At 42.1% G+C, this 17,417-nt stretch overlaps 2 protein-coding genes across 5 annotated transcripts; one reads left to right on the forward strand and one right to left on the reverse strand.

Moving 5' to 3' along the window:
- Positions 1–358: 358 nt before the first annotated feature.
- sgsm1b (small G protein signaling modulator 1b) lies at positions 359–12,469 on the forward strand. Its single transcript, XM_034546757.1, has 25 exons — positions 359–463; positions 573–616; positions 2,304–2,379; positions 3,145–3,307; positions 3,474–3,626; positions 3,840–3,907; positions 4,023–4,165; positions 4,259–4,390; positions 4,536–4,660; positions 4,750–4,817; positions 4,907–5,070; positions 5,190–5,319; positions 5,802–5,928; positions 6,005–6,069; positions 6,177–6,322; positions 6,440–6,568; positions 6,650–6,823; positions 6,970–7,038; positions 7,675–8,862; positions 8,947–9,071; positions 9,144–9,226; positions 9,316–9,425; positions 9,521–9,617; positions 9,728–9,895; positions 10,082–12,469. Exons 1-25 carry the CDS (start codon positions 457–459, stop codon positions 10,168–10,170), a joined length of 3,843 nt encoding a protein of 1,280 aa, XP_034402648.1. The 5' UTR covers positions 359–456; the 3' UTR covers positions 10,171–12,469.
- Positions 12,470–13,136: 667 nt separating this feature from the next.
- srsf9 (serine and arginine rich splicing factor 9) lies at positions 13,137–16,999 on the reverse strand. Of its 4 annotated transcripts, none has more exons than XM_034546518.1 (5): positions 16,889–16,999; positions 15,702–15,878; positions 15,269–15,516; positions 14,136–14,308; positions 13,137–14,054 (listed from the first exon to the last, which is right to left on the reverse strand). In XM_034546518.1, the coding sequence occupies exons 2-5, from the start codon at positions 15,857–15,859 to the stop codon at positions 13,797–13,799; spliced, it is 837 nt and encodes a 278-aa protein (XP_034402409.1). In that variant the 5' UTR covers positions 15,860–15,878; positions 16,889–16,999; the 3' UTR covers positions 13,137–13,796. The 4 variants fall into 4 exon arrangements, with proteins under 4 accessions (XP_034402409.1, XP_034402408.1, XP_034402411.1 ...); XM_034546517.1 differs by having other exon boundaries at positions 15,702–16,095; positions 16,889–16,987; XM_034546520.1 differs by having other exon boundaries at positions 15,702–15,900; positions 16,889–16,978.
- Positions 17,000–17,417: the final 418 nt, after the last annotated feature.

Genomic DNA, 17,417 nt, shown 5'->3' on the forward strand with positions numbered 1-17,417 from the left:
GGAATATATATGATAAGCTGACATGATCATGTTGTCGGATGGTTTTATGTGAATACAATATATCTGTTATCCTCTTTACTTTCTGAGTAAGTAATTGTGATCATTTATTCAATGAGGCCTTGATTAATTTGACCTGGGGCTGATTAACTTTAATCATCATTTGTGTTAATCAGGCTCTGAATAATCATCAAAACCTTCCTTATTATAAGTGTTCAGCACAGTAAAAAGGGACCAGTGAGGAACATGTCGTTGTCGTATGCTTAATGTGTACAGTGGGCTACTGTGGCTTTAAAGGGGTGTTGGTTCGCTGAGAGGTAACAGATAGGTTTAGTTTCCTCTGCTAAGAACACATCGCGCATCTCGCAGCCTCTTTTCAACCAGCGTTGTCTGCGTTGCTTTCCAGAAGACATCCTCAAAGGAAAAGCGTGCGCGTCCCGCTGCATCCTTCCCGGAGCGATGGGAGGTATATAGGCCTGCTGCCGCCGTTATGATTTTCCTGGCGTGAGCCCACGATCATTTATTACACCAGCAATCTGATCAGCATATTCACAACATGTTTTCTCCCGTGACAGAGGCCGAGACGCGACAGAAATTGCTGCGCAATGTGAAGAAAGAGGTTCGTAGGATTTGATGTCTTTCTCGCTCATCACAGTTTATGTTTACTTGCACTGTACGCTTAGACAGTGTGTGTGCGTGTGTGTGTGTGTGTGTGTGTGCGTGTGTGTGTGTGTGTGTGTGCGTGTGTGTGTGTGTGTGTGTGCGTGTGTGTGTGTGTACGTGTGGACATCGTTCATCGGGTGTGAGCCACGACTACGCCACAGGCCTGTTTTTCATCAATTGTACCATTTATTTATCAAAATAAAAACGGATGCAATTAGGCTGCCAGTCAAATGGCATGTTTTGACTGCTGTCATATGCTGGAGTAAGATGCTGATAGTGATGATGATGCAAATGATGGTGGTGGTGAAGATAATTTCAGGTGGAAAACAACTGCACATTAAAGGAGCTGTGGATATTATCCTTTTTTTCTATCCACCCAAACCTGTTTTTCAAATCATCCAATAGACTCTCTCTCTCTCTCTCTCTCTCTCTCTCTCTCTCTCTCTCCCTCTCTCTCTCTCTCTCTCTCTCTTTCTCTCTCTCTCTCTCTCTCTCTCTCTCTCTCTCTCTCTCTCTCTCTCTCTCTCTCTCTCTATCTCCCTCTGATGAAATCATGGTTAAACTGTTTTCTAGAACATACCATCTTATTTCTTTAAACTTAAATGTGTGACCGTGGCATCTGTTTCATTGGCATTTTAATCTGAAATGAAATGCAAAAAGTCCAACCAAAGCTGGGTGATTGTGACTGATTTTTGATCCATTTGGATATTAATCTACATCGAAATTAAAGAGAGCACACCTCAGACTGCTCCAAACTGCTCAGTGACTCCAGGACTCCCCAGGGAGAGAAAACAGGATGTTTTATTCATGCTGAGAAAGACCGGTGCTCCCATTCTGATCGTGTCCGTGCTCCCCCTCACCTGTGACTCATTGCCTCTCAAACATCATGTCTCTGGTGCTAGATCCTGCAGCAAGGAGGGGCTCAGCTGTGATGTATAGATTTAAAGCACAGCATTTAACCTAATATACATGATTTACACCATTTATATGTTTAGTTCAGGTTGATAAAGCAGACTTTTCAGGTGCTTTTTTCGCAGGCACTCAAACATGTTATGGCCATCAGACAGCTCATCTGCAATTATGGGATTCTGGTCTCATGTTTATATAATAGAATTCCAATATGCACCAAAAAAAGTCTGCAGCTTTCTGAGAGAGTTGTGTAAGTACACAGACTAGTACTCTGATCTCAGTTGCGACATTCCCAGAAGATCAGTCGTAGGTGTCAAGAACAAAGTTTTGTCAGAACATCTAGAAAAGAACTACTCAATTTGAGTACAGAGGTAAAATCTCAGGGTTTCTGTGCTTGTTCTTCAAGCTCAAATTGAAGTTATGAGATGGAATATCAAACAAAAGGACTAAATACATCTTTTAACAATCCAACGTGTGTGGTGCTTCTAGATGGTAAGAGAGTGCCTGCCAGATGTTCAGTAATGAGCCAGACAGATTAATCCAATACATTATTCATTTGGTCTGTATGTTATCCTCATGCATGTGTTGTGGGACTGCACCACTCCTTTGTTGCTCATCATAACCCTTTGCAACTCATTGACTCCTGTTGTGTTCCTTGTTTGGACTCCCTGTCCCCTTATGTAACTGTGTCAGACAGATTAAGTCTCGTCTCACCGTGTACCTTTCTCTGTTAGGTGAAACAAATTATGGAGGAGGCTGTAACAAGGAAATTTGTGCACGCAGACAGCAGCCACATCATATCCTTCTGCGGTAAATGTGTTTTGTGATTACATTGCAGAATAAGCCATCTTTCACGGTTCCAAAATTCAGGGTACTTAGCTTTAATGTTGAACTTTACATAAGCATTGGGTATCACAGGCTACACAAGAAGGGGCTATACAGACAGAGAGACTAGCTAAAGTAAATTAGAGAGAGTCATTTTGTAGAAATGTGTATCTAGTTTCAGAGATAATGGCACAGGGTAGGTTGTTACAACCTCATTGACATGTGTAGTGCAGATGGTTGACATCAGTCTGTGTCAAGTCGTCACATTACTACGAGTTCATCATCACAGTGAAAAATGGTTCCCTTTAGTCTGTTCAAGCAATGGAAATCCTCACAATTTATTTTCATAATGTTCTTCGTCATCACGTTTATATTCATAGTTAATAAGGTGGTTGGATGGATATGTACTAAAGTACCGGTACACTAACACCCTTCCAAGGTGTTAATACTATCCAGTGAGGCGTGTGTGATTCACATCCCTCATATCCTAGCAACGGTGTATTGGGCAGATTTCAGTATTTCTACTGGTGCCACCTGTGCTTGCTTTGGAGCGTTTATCTTTTTTTAAATTAAAACAAATATTAAGCCTTGAGGCTTTCAGAGGATATTATACCTCGCTTATGAAATTTAAAAAAATAAGTCAAAGTCAAGTGAAGCGATTCCACCTCAAGAAAACAAAAACATGAACAAAATTGAATTGAAAAACAAATCTAAATCAACGGTTAATACTGTGTGTGTGTGTGTGTGTAGCTGTAGTGGAGGCCTGCATGCTTCATGGACTGAAGCGACGTATTGCAGGTCTGCTCTGCAGTAACAAGGTTGCAGCACTTTTTATGAAGGCGGCAAAAAGCTGTTCGCCCGCTGAGGAACTCTGTCACAAAGTCCAGGAGCTGGAACAGCTCATCGAAAGCAGGTGAGATGTTAACTTCCACATGTTCGCAGGCCAGTGACACAAAATCTTTCTATGCATTATTTATTTTCTAGTCCTGTATATCGTTCCCCTTTGTGCTCCACTTTGCACCTAAATGCCTCATCCTACACAGACGTCTCATCTGTCAGATTTGTCTTCTGTTTTTCAGCAAACAGAACAATTCTTCACTGAGTAAAGACTGCGGGAGGCAATCCAAGTTGGCCAACATCCCCCCGCAGGCACTGAAACACCTCTGGATCAGAACGGCACTGATGGAGAAGCTCCTGGACAAGATTGTCCTGTACTTGGTGGAGAACAGCGGGTATTGTATTAGTATTTCTGTATATATTATGTATGGCATTTATCTTCAACATTGATTCCTTTCCTGATATCAGATTTCATGCAAACCATCTTTAGTCTTTCCAGCTTTTCTCCACTTGCACACACATGACATGTGGTTACAGCTATGATTTGGAAACAGTAAGTTGTGTATGATCTCAAAATCCTAAAATGTTACAAATCGTGTGTCCTGCAGTGCCTTCTATGAGAAAGAAGGCATGCTGATGGATCTTGTGGATGGACCCATTCTTGCATCTCTATTGGGTATTTATAAACTGCATTAACCTGCACATGGACCACACTGAAACCCTTACATTTGCCTTGCTGTACTAACTTTCTGTATCTGAATGACTTTAAACGTAATAACCTTGTTTCATAGTCGGCCCTTGTGCTTTGGAGTACACCAAAGTTAAAACTGCAGACCACTTCTGGACGGACCCATCTGCTGATGAGCTTGTGCAGCGGCATCGCATCCACAGCGGCCACTGTCGGCAGGATTCACCCTCAAGACGGCCTGCCCTGGTTAGATAGTGAAGAACTTGATTGATTTTAATCAAATAATCAGTTATAAACTTGTTTGTGTAATATATCTGATGTCTTCTGCACCTGTACCAGATCCAGAAGAGACAGTCCAGTGGTAGCATGGATGATCGCCCTCTCATGTGGGTGAGGGACTACGTTGAATCACTCCACCAAAACTCCAGAGCCACACTTCTGTTTGGGAAGAACAATGTGCTGGTGCAGCCGGTGTGTGTTTTTCTTTTTCACTATATATTCTTATAAAACAATAACACAATCCTTTAAGAGAGGCTTGCTTATGTTCTGGACACTTGTGATCTGTTATCGTATGGCATACATGTTGTGGTTTTAAAGCTCTTCTTTGTGTCTGCAGAGAGACGACATGGAGGCCATCCCAGGCTACCTTTCTCTACATCAAGCTGCAGACCTCATGACACTGAAATGGACACCCAATCAGCTGATGAATGGCAATGTGGGGGAGCTGGATTCTGAGAAAAGGTTTGGCCGATAGAACCCAATCAATGAAATCAAACTTGTTTTTAAAATGAGTTGACTCAGTGTCTCCTTTGTTCTGATCTTTATTTCAGTGTTTATTGGGATTATGCTATGACAATTCGCTTGGAGGAGATTGTGTATCTTCACTGTCATCAGCAAGGTCCAGTAATCCCCTTTTAATGTTTTAGGCACCCAGAGTAGGAGTTTAAAGAGTTACTCATCCTGTTTTTTTATTATGTTTTTGTATAGTGAACAGTGGTGGGACAGTCGTTTTGGTGAGCCAGGATGGGATCCAGAGACCTCCTCTACATTTCCCCAAGGGAGGCCATCTCCTCCAGTTTCTGACCTGTCTGGAGACCGGCCTGCTACCTCACGGACAGCTGGACCCACCGCTCTGGAATCAGAGAGGAAAAGTCAGCATGAACAGAGGATCACAAAATACTCCTCTAGCATATTAATTTCAATCATTTCTATAGTAATGCACTACATTTAACTACAGCTATGATCAAAACATTGCCTTTCCATTTTACAGGGAAAGGTTTTCCCCAAACTGCGAAATAGGAGTCCACACGGCTCGTGTGATTCTGTATCCGATAAGGAAGATGATGAAGCAACCGATTATGTGTTTCGGATCCTCTTTCCTGGCAATCATATGGAGTTCAGTAGGTGTCTTTAATCTTCCTGCTCCTTCTCCCTTACTTAATCTTATAAAACATCTTCAGAGATTGCATCTACTATTTGCATTACTCTCTTCATACTGATTTACAGATGAGACCGTTTTAGTTTAGACAAATCTGTTTTTCCTTGGCATGTATCATATTATATGTACATCTTTCTCATTATTTTTTCTCTAATGTTAAGCTGCTATATTTCACATCTTTGTCCTGCCTATCAAGTGCTTGTGTATCCATTTCCCATTATAGTCCCAATGACAATAAGGCAACTTTGTATGGACATAGAGGAATTTGTATGCAACATCCCAATCTTCATCTCCATCTTTTTTTCTACATTTATTTTTGTATTTATTATTTGCAGAAGTGCGCTTTTATGTCCAAATCTTTTGGAATTGCATCTGGTTTTACTTAACTATGATGATGATGATGATAGTAGCAACGGTACTGATAAGGGCTACCATGCTGTGCAGTGGCCCTGGAGCTGATGGACCAGGGCGTGAACATGTGGCAACCGGCGCCCAGAAAGTCCTCGTGTTCCTCCTGCTCACAGAATGGCTCCTCTGACGGCTCGCTGCCGAACGGCTGTAATCAGGAAAGGTAAGTATTTCCTCGGGACAGGCCCAAATATATAGTCTCATTATTCCAGCTGAATTTGCCCTTCCTTCCCTACCAGGGCTCCCTTAAAGCTCCTTTGTGACACCATGAAGTACCAGATAATCTCCCGTGCATTCTATGGATGTAAGTACAAACAACTGTCGACTAACTTTGATTCATTGGGGAATCATTTAATTCCTGATGAAACAATAGTTCTTGTCAATATGAAAACTTGTATCTTTCCTCTCCAGGGCTTGCCTACTGCCGTCATCTGTCCACAGTTCGTATACACCTTTCTGCTCTGGTCAACACCACTATCGTTGACCCTGATGTACCCTGTAATGCCCGAGGAGGACTCTCGGTGGAGGTCTGGGGCCGGTTCCTCAAGGATAGCTCGGTAAGATTCACACCGAAACACCAGGCCATAACATTTGTTTTGGAATGAATAATTACAGTATTAAATTGTTCATTTAAATAGTCGCCGTTGATAAATACCAGACTTAATCTTGTTCAGGCGTATGAGGAAGAGGAAATACGCAGGCTTGTGTATTTTGGTGGCGTGGCTCCTTCACTACGCAAAGAGGTCTGGCCCTTCCTGTTGGGACACTACCAGTTCACCATGAATGAGAAATGCAGGCTAGAGGTATTTCTATGTGCTGTCAGACTTTATGATTATAAGACGGGGGATGTTACGATCTCTGTGAACACAAGGGTTCTGTTTCAGATTGATAAGCAGATGCGGACCATGTATGAGCAGACTATAAAGGACTGGCATGGTTGTGAGGCCATAGTCCTTCAGAGGGAGAGGGAGAAGCATGCTGAGGCCATCGCCAGATGTTCGTCTGGAGCCAGTGTGGAAAGAGGGCCAGTGCAGCGGGACTCCACCATCAGCATAGATGCAAGTTTGACCTTTTGGCATAAAATGTCCTGCGTTATGTAACATTGCTAAAAACACGAAAGGGGGTTTATAATCTTATCACATTTCCAAGCAAGTTGACGGTTCTGCTTGTATTGTCTCTTGTGTGATGCTTTTCTCCACTGCAGTCGTCTCTAAGTAGCAGCTCAGATCAACACAACACCCACTCACAAAGTGATTCCAGCAGCAGCACACAGGTAATTTATCATGAGTGTGAACATCACAACAGCAATGTATACAACAAAATATATACATGTTTATTTCTCATGTAATAAGTGTTCGCCCACATACCATCACTTTTCTAGACCTACCATAATTTAAACAGTAAATGTTTGGTAACCGCTATTCTTTGTCAAAATGATATTATCCTCAGTTCATAGTTCACTTGCAAAAACAGCATTAATGAACTGTGTTTTGTTGAACATGAAAGATAAAGACTTGTGGTTAGTGGCTCTGTGAGGCTGGACTGTGTTGCCTTTAGCTTTGATCGTATTTGGTCATAAATCAAAGAAATGGAAGAACTGAAATGTGTGATCTTCATGATGGCGCTAGATGAAAAGTCAGGGGCTCAACAAAGTGATTACAATTCAGCTTTGACTTGCAGTTGGTAGTAAAGAAAATGTGAGGGAATCACCAAAGTCACTAGGTGTCATCCTCTCAGTGTCTACTAAATTTCACAGCAGTCTATCCCATAGTTTTTTGAGATGACTGCAGTAACTGCAGTAACATTTAACACATGCAAAACCATGAGTGTAATTCCTGAACATTTGACCATTTCATTGCTTCGGGATACAAAATGGATTGCATGCTGACCCCTTTCCTTTGGTTACCAGGTATTTGAATCGGTTGAGGCAGCGGATCAGATTGAGACTGAGCCGAGGGTTGAGGGAGGAGAAGCACAGCAAAGTAGTCCACCGAAGGACACCACAAGTGGCACTGCAGACAGCCCACAACTTCCTTCAGGCAGCCCCTCCTCCCCAGGTCTGTCAAACCAACATCCGGGTTCAGAGTCAGCTGTTGGAGCTGCAACCTCTCAGCAGTCAGAAGCGTCACAAGTCTTACCTGAAAAACCTACAACTGGATCACAGTCAGGAAGTGAGGATGTAATGGACCCAGGAGCCAAAGCTCTGACTTCAGAGACGAAGATGGAGAAAATTTCAGAAGGTGAGATGGTCAAGGACTGTGGAAACAAGTTACAGGAGACCTCTGAATCGAAAGAAAAACCTGAACTAGAAGAAAAGAAATCTGAAGATTTAAAAGCAGTCGACACAAATATGAATTTAAGAAGTATTCCAGAGAGCACTAATGTTCTAAAGCTAGAAAGAGAGATTCATAATGAATATTTCCAAGCACCTCCACTCGGGCAGACCTTGCTTTTTCAATCACACAAGAGCAAAGATCTGGAGCCATTTTGTGCACCTTTATCAGAAAAAAATGCTAATCCAGAGGGAGAAAAAAAGTTGGGGATTTCTGAAATACCCGAGCCAGCTTCTGAAAAAAAGGCCTGTACCACAGAGCCAGAGAGAAAGGATGCTGGAGGAACAGTGAGTGAGTTGTCTGAACTCAAAAAAGACAACGCTGCAGAAATTCCATTTGAGAAACCTGGTTCAGATTCCCCTGTCAGACAAGTACTAAATGCTCTGCAGTCAAGGGGCAGCCTTTCAATATCGTGCCACTCTCGGCGGTCTCCGGACACGGCAGATTCAGATGACTCTCCTTCGGCCCTGGAAATGGAGGACATTCCTGCAGGGACATGTGTGACCTCTGAGGATATTAAGGCCAGGCCTCTGGCTGGTCTTGCTGCTCCCCCTGTCCCCCCTGCGCAAAGAGAGAAAATGGCATCAGAGGACCTCGTCCTAGATCACCACCTGGACTCAGCCTGTAACACCAGTCCTGAGGGCACTGACCTGGGCCTTTCCGAAGAGGAGCCTGAGATGGAAAATGTGCTCACTGAACCAGAGTCTGCCGAGGTGGGAGGAGACACCAAACACGCTGAATCCTCAGAAGAACAAACCTATTCCGTAAGCATTACACATGAAATGCAGACACGTGTCTTCTTTTGATCACAACACACGCGCTAACCGAATTCTTTATTACTTTTGTAGCAAGAAACGTTGGACATGTACTTGATAAACTTACATCGCATTGACAAAGACGTCAGACGTTGTGACAGAGCGTATTGGTACTTCACTCCTGAGAACCTGGAGAAGCTGCGTAACATCATGTGCAGGTAAATGTGTCGCAATGCTTAATGTCTCAACCCAAAACAATAGCAGCTGATAAAACCTGGTTGACTTTGCAGTTACGTGTGGAAGCATCTGGATACAGGTTACGTTCAGGGCATGTGCGATCTGCTGGCTCCCCTACTGGTTATTCTTGACGATGGTCAGTGACACTTTACTGTAAACTCCATCAGTATACACTAGATGCACATACATGTCTAATAGTCACTTGTTCGTGTGTGTGCTTCACAGAGGTCATGGCATTTAGCTGCTTCACTGAACTAATGAAGAGGATGAACCACAACTTTCCACATGGAGGGGCAATGGACTCTCACTTTGCCAACATGCGTTCTCTTATCCAGGTATGTACATATATGTGCACCAACACATGTGCATGCATGCATGCATACACACAAAACCATAAAATAAAGATGACATTTTGTTTCTATACTAATAGATCCTGGACTCTGAGCTGTTTGAACTGATGCAGCAGAATGGAGACTACACTCACTTCTACTTCTGTTATCGCTGGTTTCTACTTGACTTCAAAAGAGGTGACCGCAAACGCAGGCGTCGTGAACATTTGTTTGAATTGTCCATCAAAGAGAGTTTTTGCAATTTGTATAAAGTGATACTGAACGCAATCTCATCTTCTTCTGTACAGAAATGGTGTATAATGACGTGTACTCCGTGTGGGAAACAATCTGGGCAGCCAAGTACACCTCCTCTGACCACTTTGTGCTCTTCATTGCTCTTGCACTTGTGGAGATGTACAGAGACATCATCCTAGAAAATAACATGGACTTCACAGACATCATCAAGTTCTTTAATGGTAAGAAAATAAGTCAATTTGATGGAAACCATGTTGACAATGAAGTAAGACAGTTGATAATGTTGGATACTTTCAAAATATAAATTCCACTCATTCTAAGGGAGCAAATAAACTGTAGATTATTATTAATATGACAAAGCAATGTACCTCTTGTATGTTAAAAAGGTTTTCAAATTCTCTTCTCAGAAATGGCCGAGCGACACAACGTTCCGCAGGTCCTGATGATGGCTCGAGACTTGGTCAACAAAGTGCAGACGCTCATAGAAAACAAGTGATGCTGCCGTCTCTACTGCCACTCCCACATTTATTTGTGCTTAATTTTTTTAAGATGATGACACGGCCACATACACAATAGTCATTTATTTAAGAGGAAAGGAATACATGTAAATGAATTGCAGTGATTGGTAAGTACTGAAAAGACAACTGATCCTTATTTTTAAGACAAACTTATTTCCAGTTGCTCCTCTCTATATTCAGGAGATGCAATTTTACTGCCAGTAGATTTATTTTGAAAGTGTTATTGTTCACCTCGTGAATGTACCCTTGATGAAAATGCTTCAGGTTGTTATTTATTTTGCCTTAAATTGAGCTATTCTTACAGGGATACAGCAACCAAATGAGTCACTGTATTGTTCTAAGGTCTAAGTTCTACACATGTCGTGATGCACTTGAATATGTTTTCAATACTGTTATTATTTTTCGCTGAAATTGTAGCTAACATGTTTAAACATCTTGTGATGCACTTGAATATATATTTCAGTAATAATAATGTCTAGCGTTATCGGAGGATTTGGTTTGGTAAAGGTTAGCGGTACATTAGAGGAGGTTGTGTCTACGTTGTCTGAGTGGTTTGCTTCTCAAGAGCCGTGGTGAGGACCTCCGGCTGGCTTCTCTGAGCCCCGGTGGTCCTCTTCCTCTGTTTGCCTCTGATGCACACAAGCTGGCCGGGCATCCAGACCGAAGCTATGAACTCTGTGCGGTCTTGCATGATTGCACATAGTTTGCATACAGTACAGTATCGCCCCTTCCTCTGTTACCAAAACTGCCATACGTTGTGCTCCTTCCATGTCGGACCTCCTCTATGCATTGATTCACTTTTGTTTTCTGTGCAGACTGGTTCAAATGGGTACTCACATTCTTCTCACCTTAAATAACACAGTGCTGCTCAGGCTGACGAGTTGAGCCGTTTCTCACCATACACAGAGCTAACAGATTCTACTGCTTTGCAGCATTGCAATAGCTGCCGTGGTGGTGATAAACTTAAAGGGGGTTGCAGTGAGGGAAGCATGCTTCTTTTTTGACTTTGAGATCAGTTTCATGTATTTTTTGCCCATTTTTGGCCTGCCGATCTTGGTTGCCTTGTCATTCTGTTTATCGCCCAAAATGTTAGCAACAATTCTTATAATGATTGTTGATATTTCCTGGAATAACTGTGCATTTATCTTCATTATTACCCAGAGATCCCCATGGCCATACCCATTGAAGAAGAGCTCTGCTTGCTAAACACTGAACCTCTCAATTGAGGCAAAAGTCAGTGTTATGGATTCACTTTAGCTTTGACACTTTCCCTTTGTTTCCTGTAAAGCTAGTGTGTACACAGAACGCCTTGACCGCCTCACCTTTTCCATCAATTCATTTAAAAGAGCAGTCCTCTTATGCTTACATTGTTAAATGTTATCCGGTGCCCTTGGAGGGCTCTCCTTTTAGCGAGACAGAAATGGTCTCCAGATGTATCTATTGTACACCTCTCCTCACAGTTTCTGTGCATTGCGCTGTATTACAGTGCTGCTTAGGGCATTAGTCATAACGCCAGATACTTGGATATTAGATCTGGTTGAAGCCCTCATCAGGTTTTCACAGTCTAGTAAATGCCAGAAGGTCAAGTTAATACACAAAGGGTCAGTTCAGTGGTAGCCAGTCAGTAGTATGTAGCTATGCGGATCATTTTGGTTTTATGTGTGTATGTTTACACCACTGGATCTTCGGCTTCTAATCCAATACAGTGGAAGTTAATAATTTGTTCATCTGAAAATGAAAATGTAGAAGCAAAGTGTATTTCCAGAAACAATGTGACGGAGACCTTGATGTCATTGTTTAAATTGATTTAATGAGGTCTAAGAAAGCCTAATAAAGTCTGTGAATCTGATCAGTTTTGCAGATACTCTAGATGGATTAAAACCTATAATCTCCGCAGATAAATACAGAACTATTGACATGGCTAGATACCAGCATAAGTATGTCAGAAAATATGATTTATTGGTGCCACTCAGTTACAAAATAGCCATAACACACCCATGTTTGGTTTCCTGTGGCTTAAATACCAGTGTTTTGATATCACTGCTAATGTGTCTCCACATCTTCTAAAACATGCCCGAGTATTGCTGTTTGTGCATTGCTGTGTTTGTTGTCAGAAGATTTACTGTATACAATGTGTTAAAAAGAAACAAAGAAAGTACATATTTATTAAATGCAATACAATGTCTGTATATGGGCTTTATCACAGTATAATGAACAGAAAGATAAAAATGTGCCATTGGAAATAAATATTTTTTTAATTTTTTTCTGTCTTCTCAAATTGTCACCTGGTATAATTAATTTATTGCGTATTAAAAATATTATATTTTGCATCCCATGTGCCTCATGTATATTTTCGTTAGTTAGTTTCTGTGATTAACACTGGTGTCACTTTGTACTACAGAAATTGAACTATGTTTTTGTTAAATCTGTCCATGTGCACAATAGTTTTGGCTGCTGTTACTTGTATATCTTGTACTGTTCATGAAAAGATGCCTTCTTAATGTGACTTGGATGGCAGAGGTGGAAACAGTCATTCAAGATGCATTCCAAAGTTTAGCAGAACAAGATCCCTCTCTATCCCTCCACCAGAACAGAGGGCCATTTGATAGTCTGATGGTTACATTTCAACCGTGCTCTGCAGGATCTTATATCAAGGCTGAGTAGGCAGCATCTCAGTATATACACACTGTATGTCCACAGACCATTAGTGTGGGACATTTGACAGCTAACTGTCAAATGTAGAACTCGCCTTCAACAAAATCTTTGTATGAAGGATATTTTTAACAGACCGAAGTCACAGGTGTAAATAATTCAATGAGCTTTGATTCTGCATGCTGGCTCACTTTTGTAAAACAGTCATCGTTACGGATACGAGTAACATCTGTTCACAATATAGCAATGATCTATTAAAAAACAGTTTTAGGACAATGAATGAAACAGCCAGTAAAAGTTTACATTTTATTGGTAAACAAAAAACATTGAAGACCTACAGGCCACCTGTCAAAGATTCAAACATAAAAAAGGTATCTGGCAAGTGAGGCTCACAGTCCACGTGTCACTACTCGAAAAGCCTGACTAATTTGACATGTTATGAATCCCGTGATGATATTGATTAGCTTCACAGGTTCTTAAATTGGCAAAAAACGGCACACTTAAAGCTACAGGAATGCGACACATGGTAAAGAATATCTTGTTAAGAATTTCAGAAGCAGTATGACCCTAAACCTGATAGCTGCAGAATTGTGTAATTTGTTTTGGACATGGTTTGACATCACAACCCAGGATTTCTTTATAAAAGAAACCTCCCAAATGTTATATTGTAATCAAATACAATTACATCGATAAGAAGAAATAGAAATAAAAAAATTAAAAAGAACAAAAAACTAATTGACTGATTCAAGATAACACATACGGGTGTTTACAGAACATAGACAACTATATTTAAGGCTGTGGGGAAAATCGGTGTGTCCAGGTGATCGTGACAATGGAATGTATGTAGCAAGAAATAACAATGATGTATCATACGAGGAGGCCTGGGGTAAAAAAAATAAAAATCAAGAATTACAAAACATTTCCCCAAATCCTCTATAACTGGCAGGCCTTTCTACCGGTAATTACGTGGTGGTGGGCTATGGTTCTGTGGTGGGTGCCTCCTGGGGGGTGGACTATGGCGCGACATAGTATGGCGTGGAGGCGACTGGTAGCGTGCAGGGGGAGATCCTCTGTTATGAAAGGGAGGTGAATAGCGACCTCTGGATCTGGATCTGGAGCGAGATCTGGAGCGGGAGCGGGAACGAGACCGCGACCGATTCCAGTTAGGGGTGCCCCTCTCCTCATAGACGCGGATGTACGCAGTCTCGCCCTACAAAAGGATAAAAAATATTGAGAAAATGTGTTCCTTTCGCACCTGAAGGTAAATCTCATCATCATCATTGGAACTCACTTGATGTGACCGGAACTCGGTCCGATCCAGTCTGCGTAATGCGTACTCCATGTCCTCTCTACGGAGAAATTCCACCACGCCCTCTCCATCACGCTGCACATCTGCAAAGCAAACGTCCCCTGCCTCTCGCATGTGATCCTTCAGATCCTGCCAGCTCCCAGTTGGTGGTAAGCCTGGAATGGGAAAAAGACAACTTAGTTCCTTGCTTTAAATGACGTGGCACAAATCATCTAAGCCCTTTGAGGTAAACAACACCTTTACTAGTAGGTTTTAAGGCATCGTTACAAAGTACTCTTTTTGAAAGTGAATTGAAAAAATATATACACACACACACACCTTAAAAAGGAGTTGGTCATTCTATAGCTTACATAAACATGCTTATATAAACACTAGATAAACGTAGCATGCAATAGACCTAATTAATTATATACAATGACAAAATTACACCTACCAGTCACTATAGTCGGTGTTTGGGATTATGCAGCCAACATGACCGTTTTCAGTTTACTGTTTCGTTTTCATGACTTAAGGAGCTGACTTGACCTCATCCACTTAGTTCCCTTGTCCTCCAGTCCGCCATGAGAGAGAGAGAGAACCATATATGCCTACGACCCATGATGTCTTTTACTAGTCCCCTTGTCCTCCAGTCCGCCATGAGAGAGAGAAACATATTTGCCTACGGCTCATGATGTCTTCTACTAGTATCCTTGTCCACCATGAGAGAGAGAGAGAGAGCGAAACATATCTGCCTACGACTCATGATGTCCTCTACTAGTCCACCTTTTCCTCCAGTCCGCCATGAGAGAGAGAGAAAATATATGCCTACGACTCATAATGTCTTTTACTAGTACCTTGTCCTCCTGTCCGCCATGAGAGAGAGTGAAAATATATGCCTACGACTCATGATGTCCTCTACTAGTCCACATTGTCCTCCAGTCCGCCATGAGAGAGAGAGAAAATATATGTCTATGACTCATGATGTCTTTTACTAGTCCATTGTCCTCCAGTCCGCCATGAGAGAGAAACATGTCTGACTACGACTCTTACGTCCATTCTACCAACCCCTTTGACATCCAGGATGCTGCGAAAGAGAGTGAAATATGAACTGGCTATGACTCATGACGTCCACCTACCAGTCACTATGACCCGGAATTCAGATCTTCGAGTTGGGGGTCCAAATCTTCCCCTAGGTCCTCCTTCTCCTCCTCCTCCACCACCTCCTCCTTCTCCTCCTCCTCTACCACCTCCTCCTCCTCCTCCTCTTCCTCCACCTCCTCCCATAGGGCCAAATTTAGCACCAGAAGATCGAGGATACTCCACACGTAGCTTGGAGTCTCCATAACCATATCCATTCCTTCCATAGACTGCATCGTCTGCATCCCTAAGAGAAGAGAGCAAAGAACTCCTTACCAACGTATGCGTGTTTCACTAGTGGACATAGACCTGGAAATGCGGTCTCCATCCATTTCCTGCTGCCAGTCACTGGAGATGATATACCATATAAACTTAAGTTCTCCAACAAGGGGAATGTGATTTGACTTGCCAAAGACTTTCCCCGAAACTCACCGTGGATCTTCAAATCTGACGAAAGCAAAAGGAATAGTGCCTCTATTGTTCTTCAATTCGATGTCACGGATTTTTCCATATTTGTAGAAGAGATCCTCAATGTCTCTCTCCTGGACGTCCACGGGAAGATTTCCCACATAGATCCGGCCATCCGACATGGTGGTTGAGGGAGTGGTTCTGCTGACACAGAATGTGGCACCTGTAGAGTTGATCACTTCTTGCTTTCACAAATAGCTGTAGAGGTCCTAATCCTAGTTCCAATCCAAAACTTAGTCCTTTGGCCTCCACTTCCTTAATTTAGACAAAAATAAAAAACTAAACCAGGGATGCAGCCATGAGTAAATGATGAGCTCAAGGCAAAAATGGCAGAGGCCTCCGGATCCAAGTCTGGAAGCTTTAAAAACAGGGTAATGAATTTCCAACAATCTTAAAAAGTAGTGCACAGTGTGGCGAAAATGTGATTGCAAAAGCCCTAGCAAATGATTCACATCGTAAATAAACTCAATAACCTATGTGCCCCAAAGGGAAGCATTAACTTGTGTTGTGGTAAGTTACTCCACTCATTTATTCAGGTAGTCACCCGTGGGTATCTACTTAAAAACCTACGAGTATTCTAGTGAGACAAAATAACAAACTTGATGGTGCCATAAATGTAAGGTTTTACATTGTATTTTAACATCTCATAAACAAAATATACAATGAGTTGCAACAGTAAGCTACAGCCTTACGTTGCCATATATTTTAATCAACACATCACTAATTATTTGGGTAACAAATTCAGATTTAAACGATAATACAATATTTATGGCAGGGCGGATTTAACATTAATGGACGGCAAAAATGGCAGCAAACGACGTCGGTTGCCAGAATTAAGAGTTTCCGTGGTCTCAAAATGTGTTGAACGAAACCAACGTCAGCTAGCTACATCTTTAGTTGGTAAGCAACATTTAAGGCGAATGGTTCAGCGTGACATTTGTAGCCGGGAAGTTAACGCCGGCGTACGACGTGTTATGTCGTCCGGTAACTCCCGAGTCTCTTTGTTGGTAATGTAAGGTCAGCTAGCAAGTCGGGCTAACGAGTCGGTTTAGGGAAAACTTGACCCATTCGCACACTCGAAGATGCATATATTTGAGCAGCACACATTACATGTGTTCAGTAAACAACCCTTAAAAACAAAGTGCGATTACCTTTCCAAACAAGAAAGTCTTCTTCTTCCGTAGGTTCAACGCTACCCGTCCGCACGCTGTGCTACTTCCCTGTTAGCAGCATTAGCCAGTAGCTTTCTGGCTTCTTCTACTACATATTTCCGGCAGACGGCAGTGAGGGTTAGTGCATTGCTGCCCCCTATCGGTAGGAAAATTAACACGGTTTTTGCTTTATAGCCCAACTCCCAATTATGTCATAAACAATGGATAAATCCTAGCTTAGTTGTATAAAAAATGTAACTAAACTGTTGTAAATTGTAAAACACTAGGGACTATTCAGCGCGTTGTACTCCCTGCCCTGAGCCCCCAGAGCAACTGCTGAAACAGCATATCAATCAACCACCACAGTGGCCTCACCTCTGTTTGGGCAAAACTAAACAATGATCTTGCATTTGTGTCTGTCGTGCATCTGGATTGGCAGTGTCCTTATCAATGTAGCCTGCTGGTCATGACTCCGTTAAATCTCCACTCACTTGATACTTCCTCTTCAAATCCTTCACTTAAAAAGAGC

This window comes from Cyclopterus lumpus, chromosome 12 (genome assembly GCF_009769545.1).
Source record: "Cyclopterus lumpus isolate fCycLum1 chromosome 12, fCycLum1.pri, whole genome shotgun sequence".
In the NCBI taxonomy this organism is placed as follows: Eukaryota; Metazoa; Chordata; class Actinopteri; order Perciformes; family Cyclopteridae; genus Cyclopterus; species Cyclopterus lumpus.